Source organism: Python bivittatus, unplaced genomic scaffold, assembly GCF_059951505.1.
Source record: "Python bivittatus isolate LINGU-HERP-01145 unplaced genomic scaffold, Pbiv_v1 ctg000220_np1212, whole genome shotgun sequence".
NCBI classification, from domain to species: Eukaryota; Metazoa; Chordata; class Lepidosauria; order Squamata; family Pythonidae; genus Python; species Python bivittatus.
In genome coordinates, this window is record NW_028277048.1 from 8357783 (window position 1) to 8377494 (window position 19712).

At 40.6% G+C, this 19712-nt stretch overlaps 1 protein-coding gene across 3 annotated transcripts in view; it reads right to left on the reverse strand.

Moving 5' to 3' along the window:
* The window catches only part of HUWE1 (HECT, UBA and WWE domain containing E3 ubiquitin protein ligase 1), a 111240-nt gene that overhangs the window by 38719 nt on the left and 52809 nt on the right, over positions 1–19712 (reverse strand). For 2 of the 3 annotated variants that reach the window (XM_088137784.1, XM_088137783.1), the window contains exons 24-35: positions 15241–15298; positions 14557–14733; positions 7440–7685; positions 7196–7329; positions 6379–6479; positions 5522–5716; positions 4637–4853; positions 4345–4467; positions 1778–2012; positions 1111–1341; positions 827–949; positions 276–371 (exon numbers count right to left, since the gene is read on the reverse strand). In XM_088137784.1, the coding sequence (XP_087993910.1) occupies positions 276–371; positions 827–949; positions 1111–1341; positions 1778–2012; positions 4345–4467; positions 4637–4853; positions 5522–5716; positions 6379–6479; positions 7196–7329; positions 7440–7685; positions 14557–14733; positions 15241–15298 (1936 nt within the window). Of the gene's footprint in view, positions 1–275; positions 372–826; positions 950–1110; positions 1342–1777; positions 2013–4344; positions 4468–4636; positions 4854–5521; positions 5717–6378; positions 6480–7195; positions 7330–7439; positions 7686–14520; positions 14734–15240; positions 15299–19712 lie in introns of all 3 variants that reach the window. The other variant, XM_088137782.1, reaches the window with a different exon arrangement.

The following is a 19712-nucleotide window of genomic DNA, read 5'->3' on the forward strand; positions in this document are numbered from 1 at the left end:
GTAAGTCAAAACCAGCACAAGTGGTTTTTGAAATATTAGAAACTAAACTGCTTACCTCCCACCAAATAAATAAATAAATTCTTGTTGTCTGCAGCTATCTTATTATTGTCAATAAAAGTTGGGCCTTAGTTGTTATGATCACAATTTTTCACCACAATTCTGAAACTTTTAAATATAAGAACGGAGCCATAAAGACTTCTTTCCACTAAACTTCAGCAATATTTTTTTCAATCCAGCATTCTGAATCACAATATGATAGCTTTGGGGTTTTTTACCTCTGGGGATTCAGCTCTTTGGTCCATGGGGATGTCTTGTCCTAGGGACATAGCAATGGCCCTCATCATCTGATCTTCTTCGGACATGCTGAGATCCTGCCAGACAACCCACAAACAGCGCTGGAAGATTAGTGATTGGCTACTGGAATCCAACTTAATCTTCAGCCTAAAGGAAGCTAGACAGTTTTATCAACTAAATCTATATAACATTCAGGTGGGAGTAGAGCCCTCTTTTCAGTACACTCATCAAAGAAATCTTCCAAGCTAAGAGCATCACAATCACACTAACCCAAGCTTAACTGCTGTGATAAAAACAGAAAAAGATACAAAGCAAAACAAGATATATCAAAAGGAGGGGAAATGGTCTGTCCCACCCTTTTTGGCTCTGCTTGCAGCTGGCTTAAGGCCCATTCATCACTAACATGTGGACCCCCCAATTCCAAGGCAATGCAGCCCTCAAAAGAACAAAGACTGGGAATGAACAATCTAGAATAAAGGAAGCTAAGAAATTTCTATAAATCAAATAGTCTTAAACTGCTAGGTTGCCTCACCCTTACAACCCCACCCATAAGGGGTGGAGGATGTGTCAGAAGATACTCTGTGGCTTGTTCCATGGTACTGGTGTTCAACAGAGCTTCCATAGCATGCTCTCGTGTAAAGCCCATGTCCATCAGCTGAAAATAGGCAGAGGCAGAAAACTTCATAAAGGGATTGGATATGCAAGCAGAAGACAACCAGAAGACTCAGTTAAAAGTCAACTACATCCCCAAAAGAGAAGGGCTTAAACCAAGAATGCAACCTTTGCAAAGCACTAAAATAATAGATTGATTTCTACCTGTTGTAGCTGCTGCTGGTTCACTTGGGGCTCCCTTCGGGCACCACCTTCCTCTTGCCCTGCCTCTTCCTCACTTCGTGCTCCCTCTTTCTCCTTGCCAAGACGTTCACGGATAACTGGTTCTCCACGCAGGATGTGGCACAGGATAGCCAACATGGACTCTGCCATACGTCCTCCGTATACTTTCAGTGGCTTACGGTTCCATAAGTTTTTGATGCAAGTAAAAGCTGCCTGCACAATACAGGAGACAAGCAAGCAAAAGTAGCTCTACATGGAGCTTCCTTCTTGTAAAGTCAGAAATGGAAGTTAGAACTATGCACTTTCTAGATACAAAAATCACTTATAAAAAGGGGGGGGATGTTAGAATGCATCAAATAGTACATTCTACATATACAAGACAGGATGGGACAGATAATACAACCAAGGGGTATAAGCAAACATTAAATGCTAATAATTTAGGATTTCAGTAACATTTTGAACAACAATGTAAGATAGATCAGTTTTCCTATCCCACAAGACAATAGATTCTTATTTACACTGATCAAAGCAATTTTGCTATAGTAAAGTACACTGCTGGTGGAATGGAATATATAGTCATACATATTTCACTTCTGTATAATCTTTGCTTTGGCTGAAAAAGGGGGAGAAAGAAACCGCAGCTACTCACCTTCTGTGTTACCACAAGGAAACGCAAAGCACTGAACTGCAGGTAGTTCTGCCCACCTGGCAGCTTCACAGGCAAGGAATGTGGAGATTCCAGCACTGTGGTGGGATTCACCATTTTCTCCACCAGCATGAGCCAGGCATCCAAAAACTCGCCTGTGCCATCAGGCAAATCTGGGTGTTCCAGTCCTTCAGCAACTGGAACTTTGCCTCCCATGGAAAGGGCCCAGTTGAAAGTCCTGGGGAGGGTGGAAAGTGAAGTGATTATATCCTCTAAGCATTTGGTTCTTATTTTTCCTACACAATTCCACCAAGGTTATATCTCTGCCCTGGAGCCCATCTACCAACTGCACCACTGACTTGAAGGATTCTTTTCTAGATCATCTTGTGCTGTCTCCAAGTTCCTCACAATCATGAACCATTACTGGCAATCTTTCTCACTGTTGCCAAACACTGGAGCCAAGAATGGAGTTGGCTTTAATTCCTTATAACGCTCTGTGATTGAACTGTAAGAATTTGGGCCACTGTAGTAAATAGATTAAGTGCCTTTACATATAAGATTTTATTCCAGCCACCACAATGGTAACATCATGCATCTTTCTAAAGCATTCTACCACTTTCAAGACATTTCCCTTTTCTAACTCATGTCCTTGGATAGTTAGCTTTCTGTATCTTATCTATGACAAGAATTGTTACAGCAAGCCCCCATTAGCAGGTAGCCAGTTCCTCTGTTTACTCTCACTTGAAATGTCTTTGCAGAACAAGCAATCAATGCAGCTGATTCTGAGGCTACTTCAGTCCTGAAGGGTCCACTATCACAATTGTTTCCACCATGCCAAGTTCAGTATGCACTTTTCATTCTAATCTCCTAGTCCAGTGCCAGCAACTGCTGCCATATCAGATCCATTAGCTCCTCTGACCCCCAGCAGATGACTGAATATTGAGAGTTGGGCCATAGGGTACCTTCCTAAAGCTAAGGATCAGTTGAGCCTGAATAAAAGGAAAGGACAATCCACACAATGCCAACTGTCTGCTCATTCTACCCACCCTTTCTTCTTCTGAGAATTGTACGCCCAGCCCCATGAATACCAGACCTTCTGCCTTTGTTAGGCTCTCCAATACCTGTGCTGGCTGTTCTAGTACAGGTTCTGGGATCTATTTCCAAGTCAAAAAAACATGACAAAACTCCCTTGGATCAGAGTGCTTAGGATGGATCTTGTCCTGCTCTCCACCTCAGTTTTAATGTTCTTCAGAATCGTTTTACTACTCACTCTGGGAACAGAGCTGGTCACATTATCATACTGGACCAAGTTTATGTGGACTGCCTCGTTTCATTAGACATTATTAATACCATTCTTCCATTTTAGTTAGAACAGAATGCATCACTGGTATTTTCACCAATTTCCTCATCTCACAATTATTCTTACTGTAGATCTCACTGCTGATGGAAAAGTTAAAGATCTGCTCAGACATCCAAAGCCTCAAGTTCACTGTTTGGAAGATGACCGGATAGTGGATTCTCAAAAGTAACAATTGGGATTATAGCTGTGTCTTGAAAGCCTTTAATACTCAAGCCAAATGTTAATAGGCAAACATTCTCTAAGTTTTATGCAGGTTTTAGACTTTCTGCTTAATTTACTAGTGTTTTTTCACAGTTGTGTCTTAAAGCTCATTTAAAAGTAACTTCAGCCTTTCACAGTTTGGCTGATGAAATTTTGTGTTTCTTCACCCAATGGTTAAACCTTTTTTAAAGTGTTGTTCAATACTTAATTCCCCAATCTTATACCATCCTTTCATGGAATTTCTTTCTGGTGCATAGTTAGCTTCCAAACAATTCAAGCTGATGACAATGTGTTATTCTTTTGCAATAATGAAGGAAGTCTTTTATTGTTGTTGCCATGTCTTTGTTGGATTGTTCCAAAAGAACTATGAACACTGTACTGTGATGAGTTTTATCTGGTCTTTTACATAAAATGATTCTGCACAAAGATCTTTCTTTTCTAAATTAGTTTCTGTCCCTGTCTTAACCAAGAGATGATTCTTCCAATATTCTTTCCAAACCTGGATCTTCACTGGCATAAACACTGCATTCACTTGATATTTGACAGCTGCTATCATTTTATCTGGATGGTTTTTTGTTTTTTTTGGTCTCAGAAGAACTACATACGCTACCGTGATCCTTTCAAGGGTTGACTCAACACTTTTCAAAACAGGTCTTTGCAGCCATCAAACTCTGCTATGAATAAGTATCATAAGCCATACTTCCTCCAGTTTGGGAAACTCTATAAGGGCAGTGGAACTTTCAGCAGCTTTTCTGAGAGGTGTATCCTTATCTAAAATCTGCTGAGCTGAAATATGATTGCTACCTTTTTTTAAACTGATTAAACAAAATTTATTGGACTCATTCTAGAAGAGATGCAACAATTGTCACAACAGCACTGTGCTCTGCACTCTCTTAACTGCCTGTTTCATTTCCAGATACAGTAACTAATCACCCATATCTTTGAATTTCAAAGATCATAATTAACTAATGAATTATTTCATAGCCTGAATAAACCAGCATGGACTTACTCAAAAAGAGCATTATGGCCTCCAGAGCACAAGAATTTTTGCAGCATCAGGTGGTAGGGATACTTCCTCTCATCAAACAGCATTGGTGAGGTGAAACCAACAGAACAGATGAAAAAAGTCAGACTAGAAGCAAAAACAATTCTGTTAGTCAAGAAGCTCAAAACTGTGCTACTGATTTCTCAAACCTTTATGAAGAGCAGCAAAACATTTCTTTCTAAGAAGCCTAGAATAAGCTTTCCCCTTCCCACAAACATTGTGGGATGAACCCAAATTAGTAGTCAGCAGGACTTACCGGAAGCGGGGTGTGGGTGTATATGGTGGGGGCTGCCAGGAAAGCCCTTTGGTGAGTAGTTTGGTGAGCGCTGAGGCTGTTGAGCGAGCAGCAGGCGTGGGAGCAGTAGTGGTGCTAGCAGCATGATGGCTCCTACGTTGTCGTACTGGAGAACCAACACACAGTTTGACCAGCAACCCAAATAGTTCTGCCAAAGCACGTCCTAATCTAGAAGATGCTGAGAGAGAGAGAGACAGAGAGAGAGAGAGAGAATAAGTGAATGAATAAATTCAAACTTTCCTTTATTAAAAATGAAGAGGAAGGTAATGCATTCCAAAGCAGTGTCCCAGTCTCAAGTCTCTTTATCTGTAAGAATAAGAATTTGGCCTCACAAAAGTCTCACTAAAAGATTTTCCAGGTCCCCAGAATATCATAATGGTGCATGGCTGTAGCTCAACACTTTGGAAATACTATATACTGGCCTGCCTGGAAAAAAAAAAAACAGCAAAGGCACATTCTAGAAGACTAGAGAATACTCTAAGCAGCAATTCACTATTCTATTTTCTCATAAATTGTGCTTAGGATCATCATGGCAGCCATGTTGTTAACACAGAAGTCTCCCAGGCACAGCAACCAGTGAGAGAACTCACAATATGCTCCCAATATTCAAAATGTGCTCACTGGTCCAAAAAAGCTGCCTATTTCTGTCATAAAAATTATTCCGGGATCTTGATATAGCTATGCTATCAAAGGATCACATTCTAAACCTTTTCCTTTACAAACCTGCAATGGGAAGGCAAGTAACAAAACAGAACTGTGGTTAGAATTCTCGAATCATAGGTATGACATTCCATTCAAAAGCTCTCCTCTTTTTTCTGAACTGGTTCCAACAGTTTCTGTTCTCACCTGATAAGAGGGGCTTGATCTGCTTGATCCGAGCTGCCATGGCTGGGGTTATTTTTGATTTCCCCTTGGGATCAGAAGAACTAGGCTCATCAGTTTCCATTGGTGCCAGGGTGTCACCGTCAAGACCAATTCCTTCTAGTAGGCCTTGGGCAGAAGCCTCCATGGCTCCAGCTCCCACTGCTTCTGGTTCACCATCTGCAAAAAGCAATGCTGATAAATTATTCAGTTCTAGTTCAAAGCATTCTTCTGCCAGCCTATTCCCCACAATTTCACTTAGGAGGAACTAAAATGTTCATTAATTCAGATATCAATAGATCCTAATGGAAGCATCACTACAGGCATAGAAAATCTTTAGAAGCTAGAAAATGATAACCCTGTACAATGAAGGCAGGCTAAGTGAAGTGTTTGAGAGAACAAAAGCAGAAATCATATAGGAGGCCACAAACAGCAAGGTAGGAACCTTAATCTCAGATGAACTGTCAAAGTCAAACTCCCCCAGGCACCTCATTAAATGATAGTTTCCCAGCAAGAGAAAACATTTGAAAAAATTAGTTATGTGAATATGCAACCTCCTCTGTTAAGTCAGTTCTTCTTGCCTGGTCAGAAATTGATTTATTAGTCTTGAAGTTGCTTCAGTAAAGCATAAAATAGAACAATAATTTCACTGCTGTACAGGGGAAGCCTAAGAAGATTGGTAAGATAGCTGGCTACTATACTTTGCCACCAGGGATACACAGAGGCCAGAGTGCAAAAGGCTTTTCTGCCAAATACACCCTCCCGCCCTTATGGGTTAGGAAATCTGAATTTCATATTAGATCTCAACTCCACAGGTAAGAACATCTGTTTCCCAGCCATACCTGCTTTTTTGGCTCCCTGGGTAGCACTTGGTACAGCTTTTTCTTCCTTTGGCACCAATTTTTGCATGTCAGCCTGGCCAAATTCACAACCTGAAGGCAAACTGTAAGCATAGAAAGGTCAAACACTGCTACAAGAAGCATGCATCTAGTAGATGCACTGGCTTCTCTCACAACAGGAAAAAATAGAGTAAGCAACTTGGAGTAATGGAATGAAGCACTATAGTGCCACAGGGACCAAGGATCCTAGACAATATCCCAGTCAGTAATGAGCCATTGATGGCTCACAGGCTGCTTCAGGCCATTTCCATTTGGTCTCTTGTCATTCCCTTCCCCACACTGAATAATTAAGCCCCAAACAACTTTGGGCTAAATACAAAAAGCCTAGCTAAAGAAGCAGAAATGGAATTGTTAAGTGTTCTTAGAGCTGCTAGAAGGAGCTATGAAATGGCTGGAGCTCACTTCAGCTACTGGTGAATTCTTCCTCAACCAACTGTTTCCAAGGAGGTGTAACAGATACGGGAGAGAAAGTTCCTCATGGCTTATCATGCTGCCTTTGCTTGTTTAGGAAAGATGAACAAAGGGCTTCCACTTTGCCACATTCTGCAACATACCTTACATGCATTCCCCCAGCTCCTGACACCTTTTACCAAGGGAACAACTGACACATTTGAACTGGTTCACTGGACTTATGGCCTTCACCATAATGTTCTTGTGACCCTAATGACTATTTAGAAATCAGCATACTTGCTCTATCCATCTCCAGCCCAGCATATTTACCACCACCAAGGTAGGTTTCACATCTATCAGATGCCCATACCTGTTTGGTGTGCATAACGACAGCAACACAGTGCTTTCCCATACTAGTGAACAGTAGAGCTGACTCAGCTTGCTCAGCACACTCAGACCCAACTGCGAACCCCATTGGTTTACTGAGATAGCTCTAATTTCACTCTGTAAATGGAAGAGATTATATGTTACTCCACAGCTGAATTAGGCATTGGTGATATCAAGCAGCATTAAGCTCAAAAAAGAAATGAACAAGGCAAAAAAGCAGTTCTTACTTGTCCTACACGGCAAGTATGCACAAACATCATGATGTAGGCATGGGCCGCTGTCAGGGCATGGAGTAAGGGGGTGGCCTGGGCTGAGAGAGTAGCATCAGCTACATTGCCAGCACATGCCAATTCCCGCAGCAGGACTGAACCACCAGGTTCCTCGATGGGCCGGTGCAAAGGCTCCAAGGAAGAGAGGATGGAATCCAGTTGAAGCAACCCTTCTTGCAGGACTTTTGGCTCATGAGACAGTGTCTAGGATACAGAAAATAGGATAGTGCAATCCATCAAATCACCCGAAAATATGTAAGTCTCTGCCTCAAAACCACACACTGTACTAAACTCTAATCCATGATGTTCAGTTTAAAGCCATGACTTATGGCTTCCTAAACATCCATCAGCGCTCTCTCTCAAAGAAATACTGGGAGCCTTCCTAGATATTGTATTCATACAACTGAATAACAAGTTAACATTCAGAATTAGCAGATTTTTTTAAAAAAAACGTTCCCCTGATAACCACACTAATACTTCTGCATATTTGCTCGCCATCTGGCTTACAACAGCATTCAAGCAACTTGTGCACCATACAAACACAACATATACTAAGAGGTCCACACTCCAATTCATCCTCTATAGCAGGGATGAACAATCTGCACTTCCCAGGTCTCATGTCTTAACCCAATATCCCATTTGGGGCCCCAGAGATCCCAGAATATTTATTTATTTATTTGACATATTTCTAAGAATCTTGGTAGCTTACATAGAAAAAATACAATGTAAAACATGTTGCAAAAATAAAAACACAACAATACAACAGTAAAACCAGAAAAAAAAAATAAAGATGGTACCATCAAATTAGGGAAGGCTCACTGAAACATCTGGTCTTCAATACTTTCCAAAAAAAACCTATGAAGGGGGAGCTAGCCTGATCTCAACAGGAAGAATGTCAGTGTCAGTGGTGCTACACAAAAGCAGCACCGTTTCACTTCAGCCTCCCAAACGTAGAGTATGGGATTTGTAGCAATTTCTTCCTGATAGGTCTGATTGGTTGGGTTGATACTGACTGGAGTAGGCAGTCCTGCAAATATCCAAGTATCAAGCCACAGAAAACTTTACAAAACAGTATCCTAAATTGGACCTGGAAACTAATCAGCTACTAATGCAGAGTGTACAAAACCAGTGTTATTCTCTCACTGGAAGCCCCAAAATATGTGCACTACTGCATTTTGGACCAACTGTAGTTTCTTTACTACAACTCTTTAAGGGCAGTCCCAAGCAGAACATGTTACAGTAGTCTAATCAGGAAGTGATGAGGGCATGAGTAACTATAGTCAAGTCTTCTTGCCCCAGGTAGGTCTGCAACTGGAGCACCAGCCAAAGCTGGCCATAGGCCCCTTTGGCCACAGCTTCCATCTGCTTATCTAGCAGGAGTTGAGTCCTGAATGACCCCCAGGTTGAGAACCTGCTCCCTGATGGGTAATACTTGGCCATCAAGGAGTAACTCTGGGGAAAAAAAATCTGATCGGCACCATAGATCCCCTTAAAAATTTGCTGGTTTTTCCTGTTGTGGGGGAGGTTGGGAAGGGACAAAAGGCACCTGCAGCGTTTAAGGTATTTATTTGCCCCTTAAGTACCCCATAAGCCCCAAAACCAAAAAAAGGTTTCAAAGATTTCTATTTCACCTATGCTGGTGATTTCATAACATCATACTCTCTGTAGCTCTCCCGGCAAGGAAGGAAGATACAGTGGGGCAAAAAAGTATTTAGTCAGCCACCAACTGTGCAAGTTCTCCCACTTAAAAAGATGAGAGAGGCCTGTAATTTTCATCATAGGTATACCTCAACTATGAGAGACAAAATGGGGAAAAAAATCCAGAAAATCACATTGTCTGATTTTTAAAGAATTTATTTGCAAATCATGGTGGAAAATAAGTATTTGGTCACCTACAAACAAGCAAGATGTCTGGCTCTCACAGACCTGTAACTACTTCTTGAAGAGGCTCCTCTGTCCTCCACTTGTTACCTGTAGTAATGGCACCTGTTTGACCTTGTTATCAGTATAAAAGACACCTGTCCACAACCTCAAACAGTCACACTCCAAACTCCACTATGGCCAAGATCAAAGAGCTGTCAAAGGACACCAGAAACAAAATTGTAGACCTGCACCAGGCTGGGAAGACTGAATCTGCAATAGGCAAGCAGCTTGGTGTGAAGAAATCAACTGTGGGAGCAATAATTAGAAAATGGAAGACATACAAGACCACTGATAATCTCCCTCGATCTGGGGCTCCATGCAAGATCTCACCCTGTGGGGTCAAAATGATCACAAGAATGGTGAGCAAAAATCCCAGAACCACATGGGGGGACCTAGTGAATGACCTGCAGAGAGCTGGGACCAAAGTAACAAAGGCTACCATCAGTAACACACTATGCCGTCAGGGACTCAAATCCTGCAGTGCCAGATGTGTCCCCCTGCTTAAGCCAGTACATGTCCGGGCCCGTCTGAAGTTTGCTAGAGAGCATTTGGATGATCCAGAAGAGGATTGGGAGAATGTCATATGGTCAGATGAAACCAAAGTAGAATGTTTTGGTCTAAACTCAACTCATTGTGTTTGGAGGAGAGAGAATGCTGAGTTGCATCCAAAGAACACCATACCTACTGTGAAGCATGGGGGTGGAAACATCATGCTTTGGGGCTGTTTTTCTGCAAAGGGACCAGGACAACTGATCCGTGTAAAGGAAAGAATGAATGGGGCCATGTATCGTGAGATTTTGAGAGAACACCTCCTTCCATCAGCAAGGGCATTGAAGATGAAATGTGGCTGGGTCTTTCAGCATGACAATGATCCCAAACACACCGCCCGGGCAACGAAGGAGTGGCTTCGTAAGAAGCATTTCAAGGTCCTGGAGTGGCCTAGCCAGTCTCCAGATCTCAACCCCACGGAAAACCTTTGGAGGGAGTTGAAAGTCCGTGTTGCCCAGCGACAGCCCCAAAACATCACTGCTCTAGAGGAGATCTGCGTGGAGGAATGGGCCAAAATACCAGCAACAGTGTGTGAAAACCTTGTGAAGACTTACAGAAAACGTTTGACCTCTGTCATTGCCAACAAAGGATATATAACAAAGTATTGAGATGAACTTTTGATATTGACCAAATACTTATTTTCCACCATGATTTGCAAATAAATTCTTTAAAAATCAGACAATGTGATTTTCTGGATTTTCCCCCCCATTTTGTCTCTCATAGTTGAGGTATACCTATGATGAAAATTACAGGCCTCTCTCATCTTTTTAAGTGGGAGAACTTGCACAACTGGTGGTTGACTAAATACTTTTTTGCCCCACTGTAAATTATGCCCTGCAACTAGTATAATGCATGAACCCTGACAGGACAGAATATTTAATTGATTATATACTGAATCCCTTCTGACTGTGTGATTATACATGCACTGAATGGGTCTGTTAAAGAAATAGCCCACATAACATAAACAGTTAGGCATAAAAGCCAAATTCATAAAAGCCAAATTCAAATCAGATGTTTAATACCATAATGATGGACCATGTACACTGAATGAGGATAAAGGAAACAATGCCACAGTTCACTACTCTAAGACTCTATGAATTACCAACTTTAATTACTATCATTCCAAAATTGCCCACAAAAATCTGGCCTTCCTGAAGAGAAAATGTTGTACATGTTGACTGAGTCTATCAGGCTCCAAAGCCAAACTGTGCATTCCCCAAAATATCCTTCCCAGTCAAGTATGATAATCACATCAATGGCCATATCAGAAGTGTGTAGAAATATATGACCATACAGGTGGACACACAGGTCCTCAGATCACTACTGTAACACATTTTCTCTATCCACAAGCATCCATCTGTTATTTAAAAGTCAAACAAGTCTTTATACCAGGAATCCTGAAGGAAATACAGCAGCCATGGGTGGCTGAACACAAAAATCCTGGGACATTAACACTGCCTCAGAATCCAAAGATTCAACTTTGTTTTTATTTATTAAAACACACAGCACCTCTGCTTAGCGCATATGAAAGCATGTACCCTAGATAAGCAATAGCATACCTGATCTATTACTGACCAGCCGCTATAAACCCAAACTGGAGAACATGGCAAGAGGTCCAGGTGTTATGTCACTAATCCTTTGGGGACAACAAACAATAATTATGAATACAGGTAGTCCTCACTTACCGACTGCCTTGTTTAGTGACTGTTCAAAGTTACAACGGTGTAAAAAAATAATTTTGCGACCAGCCATCGCATTTACAACTGTTGCAGTGTTCTGCAGTCATGTGATCACCATTTGTGTGCTTCGCAACTGGCTTGCAACAAGCAGAGTTAGAGAAGGCGGAAGTAAAATTGTAAGTTGCTATCATGTGATGTTTTGCTTAGCAACTGTGGTGCTTTGCTTAATAACCAAAGGGGAAGTGAGGCTGTAAGCCTGTCACAATCACATAATTTTCCGTTTAGTGACCGTGGCGTTTAGCAATAGAATTGCCAGTCCCAATTGTGACCGCTAAGTGAGGACTATCTATATGCAGTTGTATGTAAAAGTTTAGGCACTCCTGATCACACTTTATATATATTTATATTTATATATATACTTGCTTTTGGATTTATTTCCCACTCTTCCTTGCAGAGCTCTTCCAGTTTACTTAGAAGAAAGGGGAAGTTTTAGAATGACTTTCAGAATCTCCAGATCCGTAAGAAGATCTCAAGCATGCAGGACATGCAAGGGAACCTACAAATAATTCTGAGCTAGACTATTTCTACCAGAAGAGTACCAAAAAAAAATCCAAAAGCAAGAATAGGAAGATTCTTAGTTGGCTATAAGAAATGTTTGGAAGTTGTTTTTGCCAAAGGAGATATGACAAAGTTCTAACTGAAAGGGCATCCAAACTTTTCCATCTATTGTATTTACTGTTTTCTTATTCTGAATCTATAAACAACCACACATGAATAGAAAATATGCATTCCAATTTGTAGAAAGAAGTCAGGTTTGATTTTGTACCATGTAAAGGTTGCATCAACTTCTGATCACTTAGGGATGCACTGAAATGTATAATTTCACCAGGGGTGCCTAAATTTCTGCATCCAACTGTATTCACTGTTACTATAGGTGTTCTACTTGCCTTGAGAAACTGGACTCCAATAGACACAGATGTTCAGCTAGGCATGCATTTCATACGGAAAGCTTATAAGACTTAGTCACAGAATTTCAGTGTCAAGCCTGATGATCTCACAAGATAGTGGGTTGTTGTTTGCTATCCTTGCAACCCTTACTGCCTATAGTTCGAAGGGAGGGAACAGGTTAGTCTTGCCAATTATATAAAATAGCACTGAACCTGCCATACTGCTTGACACCTTGCAATTTCAGAGTATGCCACCTTGTTGGGATACTGTAACACAACAGACCTAGACTGTTAGCCCTATAATTGCTAATCAGCATCATTTGAAAACATTTACTCTATGCTAAATAAAGATTTAGTCTATGCTAAATATCAAAATCAGAAGAAAATGGGTTCATTTTTTTAATGAAAGAAGGACTATTCATAGTGCTTAATAGCTTGATATATTGTGTTGATCTTCTTTCTGACCCACTTTTATTCAGTTGTAAAGGATTTACTAAAGGGGCAATATTATGACTAGCAAAAAAGCTGTGAAACTGCTGATTCAATGAATGGGTAAACACCATTTTTAGTTTTCCTTGAACTCTGTAATGCTATTGGCTCCCGGGTAAAAGCAGCAGCATTATAGTATTAATGCTCAATTAGTAGTGGTGGGGAACTGACCAACCTCAAACCTGCCTAGAAACAGCAGCATTTGGTCTATGATCAGGATATTTCTACACATACCTGCTCTGTGGAGAGTAGAGAGCTCTAAATCTCTTCAGAAGAAAATGCACATACTTTTATTCAAGCACTACAGGATTAAGCCCTGTTTCTAACACTTGAGCTTTGGCATAAATTAAGCTTTGGCATGGACAAGTGAGAGTTCCATGATGGTTCGCTTATAAATACTATGCAGATCCCAAAATGTGGCATTACTATTAATGTACAAATGGATTCCCACAGGAATCCCTCAATATGACTCAGCAGCCATATTGCTTGGATCAATCCCTATGCCTTGATAAAGCAGTTTTGACCAAAAATGGCAATCTCCTTCCATGAAAACAGTTTCATCATAAAAGCCAACTATTAGAGTCAATATTAAAACTCTGAATCAAAATTTCCAAAGTTGCACAATCCCAAAAGAAAAATTTTGCAATTGGTATAAATTTTGCAAATCAGAGAAATGGGTATGACTTATTTCATTCATATTTGCACACTTCATACATTCATTCTTGCAGTTATGTGAAACTTACTTTGTTCCTAAAATTCATACTGAACAGGCAAAAGCTGTAACAGCTCACTGATGTTTTCCATTAACACTGGAAATCGGGGGGGAGGGGGCGGAGACTTGTACCACAATACCTACAAGTGCCAGCCAATATACCCAACAACAAAGAGTTGCAGTTCAGCAACATCTGGAAGACTACAGGTTCCCTGTCCTTGGTATTGTATTAATTCCCAATCTGAAACAGTAGGACTCACAAACCTTCAGGAATATATGTATACATACAAAGCTATAAACCTGTTCTTTAAACAAAAACATGCCAACAAACTGACACTGAGAATCTAACTATTTCACCCATTAATTTCCACATTCTTACAAATATCAACAATACAATATTCATGGTAATATAGAGCTCTATGTTCAGAGCCTTTGCTTCTCTTTTTTGCTTTTCTCCTTTGATTTTATCATAATTGGACAGGCTCTATGGCTTCATCCCATTGATGGATTCTTTCTACACTAGACTTTTTATGGTAATATATAGGACAATTCTGAATCTAAGGGAGTAAGAGGCAACCATGGTCCTCTGCTAAACTTTGCAAACATAACAAAAAAAGAAGACAATTCTGTCAGCTATAATGATGCAGTCAACAAAAGCCTGTAACAGGTGCATGGGGGAATTAAGAGTAGGATTTCCAGAAGTTTGTGTGTACTTCCAACTTAATGGCAGTGATAATTACCTTCTGGAAAGGGAAATGTTGTATTCTCCTCCTTACCAATATGGATTTGCAGACTCCAGCCACAGCTTGGCAGGCTGCTGAAGTGGGGAAGTCTATGGGCAAGTTGGGCAGGCCCAAGATGGTCACAAGGGGCAGCAGGCCCTTCTGATTCACAAATTCCTGGCAATGGTCATCTGTTGTATTATTGCTGAGGATTGATTCCACAAATTTCATCTGGGGAGACAGAAGAATGACAGAAAGATAGGAAAGAAAAAATTAAGACTTCTACAAACTGTTGTATACCTACATCAAGAGGTATGGAAAAACATAGCAAGCTCTTAATTCAATAGTCTCTTAACAGATTCTAGGATATATACTGTCAAGACCAAATCCACCCAACTTTTTAAGAGACAAGAGCATTAAGGCCAAAAATAAGGTTTTGGGTTATTTCACAACATTCCCAGAACATTTTAATAAATAAGTATCAAAATCAAAAGAGAAACTGGTAAAACTGCTTCTATTTCAATATTTCAAACAAATTTAAGGATACCACTCCTCTCCCCATCCAACTGAACAACAAAACCAGCACAGCAGCAGCATTATTTTAACTTTACAAGTATTTGAGGTGGGTATTTCATTTTTGAACTCTTGCCTTGTTATAGCTGAAAATATTATTAAGTATTTTCACAACCCATCCTGCTAAGCTATATGTTAAGCTCCACCTACTATTCGAGAACTTACCACATTAAGGATGTAATCCATGAGTGGAATCGGTATCCGTTCTTCTGTCCCAACCACCCTAGAAAGAGGGAAAATTACTGTCACTGCAAATCTTCCATATTTTTTACAACTGGACATCTGGATACTTAGAGGAAGCCTGTCTTGCTGGCTGCCTCTACAATTCCAAGATGATTATTTGTAGTTAACTACAAGACAGATCCTACCAAAATTTCTGTTGACCTTCCCTAGCCTGAAGAGCGACACATGTGATCTCCTGCAGCCGCATTCTAGATTTTATGCAAAGCTTTCTTCCATTAAAGCTTTCCAAAGAGATACAGTGAAAAAAGGGCAACACCATCATTCATCCAGCCTCTTTTAACCCAAAACATCCAGAGGGCAGCTCTGCACCCGGACTGCGGCAATAATATGCCAAAAGCAGCATCAAAATGACAAAAGGCACCAGCACTGAAAAAGCCCGAGAAAAGGCAAGGGAAGGAATGAAGCAATACTGCCCATTTTGGCCGCAGGCCTTGAACTGGATTAAAGATGGGAATGTGGCAAGATCCATGAATGGTCGACTGCCGGGCGCCATGGAGTTCTGCAGCAAAATGGAGCCAGGGAGGGAAGGGGAAGGATCGGACAGTGACGTAAAGAGCATGCTCCGTACAGAGTTTGATTGGGAAAAGAAGAAAATGTCTGATGTAAGCAAGGAGGGATCAAGCAGAATCCAGGGCGGGGAAGTAGGCGAGCGGAGGATATTGGGGCTACTCCAGTCCCACCAGGCACCTGCCACATGGCAGCAGACAAGCCAAAAGGAAATCCGGCTCTGCAAGTTTAGCCAGAAGAAACATGGCTTCCTCCCTGGAGCTAGGAGGAAGTTTAACTGTTTCTAAACCCCACGCATATAGGTCTTACTTCTACTTTCGATCAGGGCAACATGAGGATTGCAGAAACGTAATTCAAAACAAATGTTTGTGTTAATGAGGATCCTATAGTTAGAAAAGTGCTGAATCCAGGGTACCTTAAGGTAATGAACGGGTTATAATTAAAAAAAAAAAAATTGGCAGGGCAAATCTTTTCCCTGATATTAGCTTTCCTTTCCCTGCAAAGCCCCATGCTGTCCCTGAATCAGATGACTTCAAATGCAGGACACCAGTTTTGCCTCTCCCATTTCCCCCTTGGCAGGACTACCCAGCACACTAAATGAGGAGCTGATAGGGTTAAATCATCCCATAGACCGAACATTTCAGAGTTCAGAAGTTTACAAAGAAACAGCTGGCAGGCACTCAGAAGCTGTAGGAGACTTTGCCAAACAAACAGTGAGCCAAGACTCAGCAAGGCCTTCACACAGCTGAGATCAGGGTGCCAGGGAGCAGGCGCACTCTGCTAAAAATGCTTAAAGTGACACTACATCCCACTCCATTTGTTGGCCCAGGAAACTTTTTGTCCTTGGAAGTATCACATTCACTGTGTTACTGGTTCCTGAAGTTGTATCAGCTCAAATAACTCTAATTTTTGCTCTACAGTAAGTTTTATGAAAAGTCGCAGCCTCTGATTCATAGGCCTGTGCAAATCTTTCAAAAGAGGTGTTTCATAATGCACAGGAATGCCTATGAAGCATCTCTTTTCGAACTGTTAAAGCAGCAATCCATTTTTCTAGGTTCATAGGCAGAGTATTTATGCCTGCACACACATGGGGAAACAACTAGGAACAGCTTCTGGAGCAGTCAAATGAGCCTAGAGAAAAAATGCTGCTTTAATCATTTCAAAATTAGTTGTTCTGATTCGAGTTAATACTTTAACGAGTAAAAAAGGCTTGATATTTAGGCTGATTAAAAAAAACAAAATCTATTAGTAAACCGATGAAGTTAGTTTTGCTTAAAAAGAATTGGAGTGAAGGATTTCTGTGAACATTAATAATTCAGTGAACTTGTTTTACCAAGATCAGCCTGAGTTAAAAATGTTCACGGTATACTTGACTGTAAAACCTGAATGACCAGGTTAGGGACAGATTGTCATGGGAAAAATGTATCTATCTAGTTGCTAAGAGCCAACACCAACTTGACGGCACGCAACCAGTAAATCAATATTTGACTGCAGTCAAACAATACACAATCAATTAACAGTAATATTTAACCAATGTGCTAGCCTTGCTCACAGCTCATAAGAGCTAGTGATCCTTTATTACAAACATGTTGTGAGTTGTCTAGAGCTGAGTTTCTTTAGGTGGGCAGCCATATCAATTTTTTAAATAAATAAATGGAATGACTGTCACAGATCCTTCCTGGTGGAAAAAATGCATCTGCCCACAAAAAACTGTAACAGACCACAGAGGCATAGGGAAGGAGAAGGAGATAATTCACATTTATTTGCAAACAGGAATCCATTGAAAAATAGTGAAATTTACTTCCTAATATGTATATATGCAAAATCCTGATACGGATAAGTAAAAAACTAGTCAGATATGAAATTGAACTATCATCACCATCATCATGATGAAGTTCTGTTTTGCCCAAGTGATCTTTTTTACAATTCCTCCTCAAAGAAGAAAAAAAAATAAAGGACTGGAATTCATTGTCAGTATATTTGCTTTGTCCTTTTTTACAAAACATCATTTCAAAAACATTCCAGGGCAAAGGCAATGGTTTGAATACATCTATGTAGCACAATTTAAAGCAAAATAGAAAAATGAATTAGAAAACATCTATCTTAACACCAGTTACAGAAGTTGCAACTTCCAAAATTAGTTCAGACATGGAAGCCCCAAAACATCCCCTAGGTTTCTAAAAGAAACAGACTCTTAAGGAGTTTCCAGAAGATGAAATGCATGCCTTTGCTCTTTCAGCATATTATATAGCTAGTAGTGAGAAAGCAGGAGATCTTGATATCAAATTCACCAATAATAACTGTTTTTCAAGTAAAAAAAAATCCTCTTCTGCGATATAGGATGAAATATTACAGCCAGAACACTTGGAGGTCTACTGCAGCTGTTTATTTGTTTATTTTAAGAAACAAATAAATGTATAAAGGCCACCCAACTCATAATTTATGAGTTTGGGCAGCATACGCAAAATTAAAAAAACAACTAAAATCAAACAAAAAAAATAAAACCAATATAACAAAGCACAATCGCAGACATAGCTGAGCGTAACAAGCTCTAACTCTCACTCTCACAACAAAATGGACTCAATTACCATTCTAGTCCAATTCATGGGAGAAAAACCAGGTTTTCATGGCCCCACAAAAGGATAATAGGATTGGTCTACCCAAACCTTAAGGGTGGGGTTAATTTTAAAAGGCAAGCATTGCAACAGAGAAGGCATATTGGCAAGATCTCATTAGATGACACTGCCTCAGAGATGGGACTAGGCGCATGTTTACCCTGTATGACCTAGTGATATGGGCAGAAATAATCAGAGATAGGTCCCACAAATAACCCAGCCCTGTACCATGTAGGGCTTGATAGGTGATAACCAGCAGTCTCAATTGCACCTAGAAGCCAGTACAGCTCACAGAGTTTAGTGATGTTACATGGGTGTACTGAGATGCACCCATTACTACCTAAATCACTGCATTTTGTACCAGTTAGAGTTTCCAGATGATCTTCAAGGGCAGCCCCATGTACAGCACATTCCAGAAATTGAAGCAGGAGTGACCAAGTCATGAGTGATTGTGAACAGGGCCTCTTGATCCAAAAACATACAACTGGTGCACAAAATTGAGTTGTGCAAACCTCCCCAACCAGCTGCCACCTGCTCCTCAACTGAGAGTCATAAATCCAGAAGGACTCCCAAATTTTACACAGGCTCTCAATCTCCATTGGAGTTGCAGTTCCATCCAGAATCAAAGATAGAAAATCTACAAATCCAGATCCAGGGGTGCCAAAACCCACAGCCACTCAGTCTTGCTACAGTTAAACCAAAGCCTATTCTTCCCCATGCAAACCCCCACAACCATCAGACATTTGGGCAGCATCCCTGGGTTAATCAGGGGCAAAGATGTACAGTGCATTTGGAAAATACTCACTTTTTTCAATTTTGTTATGTTGCAGCCTGATACTACAATCATTCAAATTCATTTTTTTTCCTCATTAATCTACACTCAGTACCCCATAATGACAAAGTGAAAACAGAATTTTAGAAATGTCTGTAAATTTATTAAAAAGGAAAAACTGAAATATCACATTGGCATAAGTATTCAGACCCTTTACTCAGTACTTTGTTGAAGCACCTTTGGCAGCAATTACAGCCTCGAGTCTTTTTCGGTAGGACGTGACAAGCTTTGCACACCTGGATTGGGGGATTTTCTGCCATTCTTCTTTGCAAATCCTCTCAAGCTCAATCAGGTTGGATGGGGACTGTCGGTGGACAGCCATTTTCAGGTCTCTCCAGAGATGTTCCATAGGGTTCAAGTCAGGACTCTGGCTGGGCCACTCTAGGACATTCACAGAGTTGTCCCTAAGCCATTCCTGTGTTGTCTTGGCTGTGCGGTTA